This window comes from Microtus ochrogaster, linkage group LG5, assembly GCF_000317375.1.
Source record: "Microtus ochrogaster isolate Prairie Vole_2 linkage group LG5, MicOch1.0, whole genome shotgun sequence".
NCBI classification, from domain to species: Eukaryota; Metazoa; Chordata; class Mammalia; order Rodentia; family Cricetidae; genus Microtus; species Microtus ochrogaster.
In genome coordinates, this window is record NC_022031.1 from 54,310,708 (window position 1) to 54,314,415 (window position 3,708).

Genomic DNA, 3,708 nt, shown 5'->3' on the forward strand with positions numbered 1-3,708 from the left:
GGGAGGGAGGGAGGGAGGGAGGGAGGGATGGAAGGAGCAAGCATTTAATGCATGAGGACAAATACATATTGATTGAACTTTTGGTACAAGGAAATGCTCCCATAGGTTTCTATGTCATCACTAGAAGTCTAACCCATTGGTCAGATCCACTGATTATGTATGTCATGTACAGCCTGTAACTATTCTTTCAGGAAAGACATTTTATTCCCACTAGTGTTCCACATCAGGAGGCTCAAGAACAGACATTTGGTTATGTAAGATGAACATTTGCACATAAACATGGAGAGCAGAGGGGACTTAAAAAAGGAATCTATCTATAACACTGACAACAAAATAAAGATCCAAACTAGGAAAAAGGAAAATAAGATGCATGTAGCGCTAAGGCCTCAGGACTGGAAAAGGACACAACTGAAAAACCTCCATGTAACTAAAAACCTGCAAAACCAAGTCAGAGAAAGTTCTGCTGCTCTGCTAGTGCTTTCTGATCAACAGTCTTCTGTTTGCATTAAACAGAGTCAGGCTCTGCAAACATGCAACTCCTTGTCCTCTAATCTGAAGGCTTTCTGAACTGAAGAAGCCAGGAGCTCAGAGGATTTAAACAATTACAATTGATCAAGTCTTTCCTCCACGGATCCTTGGGCAACTGGCTCCATGATAACCCAGACCCTTAAAATAGGAATCTAGACGTCATCTTAGACAACTTTTGCCCATGCACATTAAACCGAGCACTAACTGTGCAATTCCGCACTCTAACAACAACCTTACCACTACCACTATGGATTCTCCACCAAGAACCTCAGCAGCCTCAGTAGTGACTTTCAGGAGAAGGGCACGTGGGTTCTTGTCACGGGACAGTGCAGCCCACATTCACACTCACCGTACAAGCCCTCTACAGCTGAGCTCCTCCAGCTCCAAGAGTAAATGGTAAACTCTATGTTCCTTGTATCCCCACCAGAGTGACTGTGAAAAAGGCAACTCTGGGACACAACTGCCACCTACAATCAACTATCACTTTCCTGAGTTGTACATATTGACCTTCTTAGACTTCAAATATATTGTGGGTTTTATGACTTAAGAATCATCTTGAAGAGCACCAAGCGGCAGGGACAGGCCCAACTCCTCCCAAGGGCACGTGTGCAGGACCTTGCCGTGACCTTCAGCTCTCCCTCTGCTTGCCTTCAAACAATAAATAACGTCCAGCACAATCGCTGGTTGTATCTGGACAGGTCCTCTTTTCTGCCTGCATTCATCCTGGAAGACTAAACTGAAGGGTCACTGCTTCAGGAGACTTCTGATGGTAGAATTACTATCCTTTTCTGTATAACTGACAAGCCCCTGAACAGTTAAGTTAGCTTCCTATTAGCACAGCAAACAATGACGTGAAGGTCTGTTCTAGACGATGAGTTCCTTCTTGAGACACTACACTATATAACCTTTGTGTAGGCAAGGGAAAAAAAATTAGCAAGATTACTCAATTGTTTTCTCAATGTGCATATCCAAATCTGATCCTCAGAAATTCAGTTATAAATATCTCAAAATAAACCCACACAAAATAAAAGGCAATGATGAAGAATAATCAAGAAAGCACGAGGGGCCAGTGAGAGGGCACCTGCCACTCAAGTCTGGCAACCTGAGTTCGATCCCTAGCACGAAAGGGCAGGCGAGGACCAGCTCTCCCACATCTCTCCTGTGACCTGCAAAGGTCAGCACACACATGGTGTTTTACAACCATCTGTTCCAGGGTATCTGAGACCTTCTTCTGAGATCTGAAGGCACCAGCATGTATGTGGTACACACACGTACATGCAGGCAAAACAGTCATGCACACAAAATAAAATAAAATAGCTACCACGTACAGCTCTACTTCCCCAAGCTGTTCCTACCACAGAGGAGGCTCCCTAAGACAGCCAGGAGGTTTCTTCCACAGCTCTTAGTAGTTTTCCAGGATTTCTCTCACAGAAGCATGACCATGAAAAAAGCCTGATGCAAAAGCACATGACAGCCATGATTCACAGCAAAGAGGACTTACTGAAGATAAGACTGCCAGTTCACTTTGTTGGCGCGGACCTCAGCAGCCTTAGCTGCGATGATGTTAGTTGGGACGGCTGCATCCACAGCACCTCGGATGTCCATTTTGGTCATCTAATATGATAGTGTATGCTTCTACACAGATCTTCAATGTAGGGTCAAGACAAAAACAGAATAGCAGGCATTATATTTTCTAAACTACTAGCATAATGTAGCCAAATTAATTTCATTTAACTTAAATATTAAACATCCTAAGAATAAACAGCATTGACATATTTCAAATCTTGTCCACAGCCCCTTACAGCCCCTTATAAAAGAACTTTCTAGGCTTCTTTTTCAGGAAAGAGCTTTTAACTATTAGCCTTACTATACAGTGAGACTTTTTAAGTGACCATTTAAGAGACTGATAGCAAAACTGGAATTAAATAGAATATTAAATAGGACCACCTCTGGTGCAATCATACCCAGTACTTTGAAATGCCAATAACAACCCAAATATCCACTACTTTAAATCTATTAAATCACGTTCCAATGTCTTGTACAGAAAATACTATTAAATACAGGAAAAGGCCAATTATGTATTTTATTGGCATATATTATGCTTCATTTTGAAGAGCCATGTTAATTCCTTTCTTTAAAATTACTGGTTCAAAATATACCAAGCGGCATGGTAGATTTTCAGAAACCAGTGCCTTCCTTTCCAATAAAAATTGACAATATCGAAAAAAAACTGACAATATTTTCAAAATTAATACTGAGAATAATTTCTCGAACAAATTGGATACAACCAACAACGGGAGTTTAGTCTAGCAAGAAAAATATACAATAATGAGCTTCTAAAACAATCCTCCGTCGTCGACTTACAGATAAAAGCTTACACCTCATTTTACCACAACACAAAAAAAAACAAAAAACAAAAACTGGCTTCCCATTCCCAAAACGTACGTTCTTGCCCACGACCAGAAGGAAGCAAAAAAAAAAAAAGCATACCCCGATTCTATTCCGCGTTCGCACTGTGCTTAATCAGTGCGGAACTGCAGTTCTCTAGGTGGGAACTGGCTGCCCAAACAAGCGAGGTCGGCGCAGACGGCCGGCCGGACCCAGGCAGAACCGGCTCGCTCCGGGCGTGGCTGGAACCCGGGTGCACAGAGCGGCCTTCCCGACTCCCCCGCCTGTCCGCCCCCCGCAAGCTCTCCAGTCCGTCCTGCGGGGAAGGCTTTGCGGTCCCGCAAACCTACGGGGCCCCGGGGGAAGCAGCGGCCCGGGCAGCCTCACCTGGACAGCCGCGGGGAAGCGAAGGAGTGGGCGGGCGGGCGGGCTGCGGTCGAGCTCCGAGGCTCGGCGGCCACGGCAGAGCCGGAGCGGAGCGGAGCGGAGGAGACTCGGAGGCAGACGTTAGGGCTAAGACCCAGAAAGCCGGAACAACAGCACGGTGACAGCCGCGTCTGGCACGTGAGCAGCGGGCACGTGACCGCTGCGGACGGCGGAAGCCGAGACGGCCCAAAACTGGTGGGAGCGCGCGCCTGAGGCCGCTTTGCACAAGCCACCTCCCTGGGTACTCCAGTTGTCCGGAGCTCACAACCCCACAAGCCATCAGTGCCAAAGAAACCAAAACTCCTAAGAGCAGTCTTCGGAGAAGTTTGCTTTACGAGCTTTGAGCGTTGTGGGTTTGTTGAGTTG

At 45.8% G+C, this 3,708-nt stretch overlaps 1 protein-coding gene across 3 annotated transcripts in view; it reads right to left on the bottom strand.

Annotated features, from left to right (window-relative positions):
• Positions 1–3,465, bottom strand: part of Atp6v1h (ATPase H+ transporting V1 subunit H) — a 61,768-nt gene extending 58,303 nt beyond the window's left edge. The window contains exons 1-2 of one of the 3 annotated variants that reach the window (XM_005362247.3): positions 3,304–3,465; positions 2,030–2,173 (exon numbers count right to left, since the gene is read on the bottom strand). In XM_005362247.3, the coding sequence (XP_005362304.1) occupies positions 2,030–2,142 (113 nt within the window). In that variant the 5' untranslated portion in view covers positions 2,143–2,173; positions 3,304–3,465. The other 2 variants (XM_005362248.3, XM_013351916.2) reach the window with 2 other exon arrangements.
• Between the last annotated feature and the right edge of the window lie 243 nt (positions 3,466–3,708).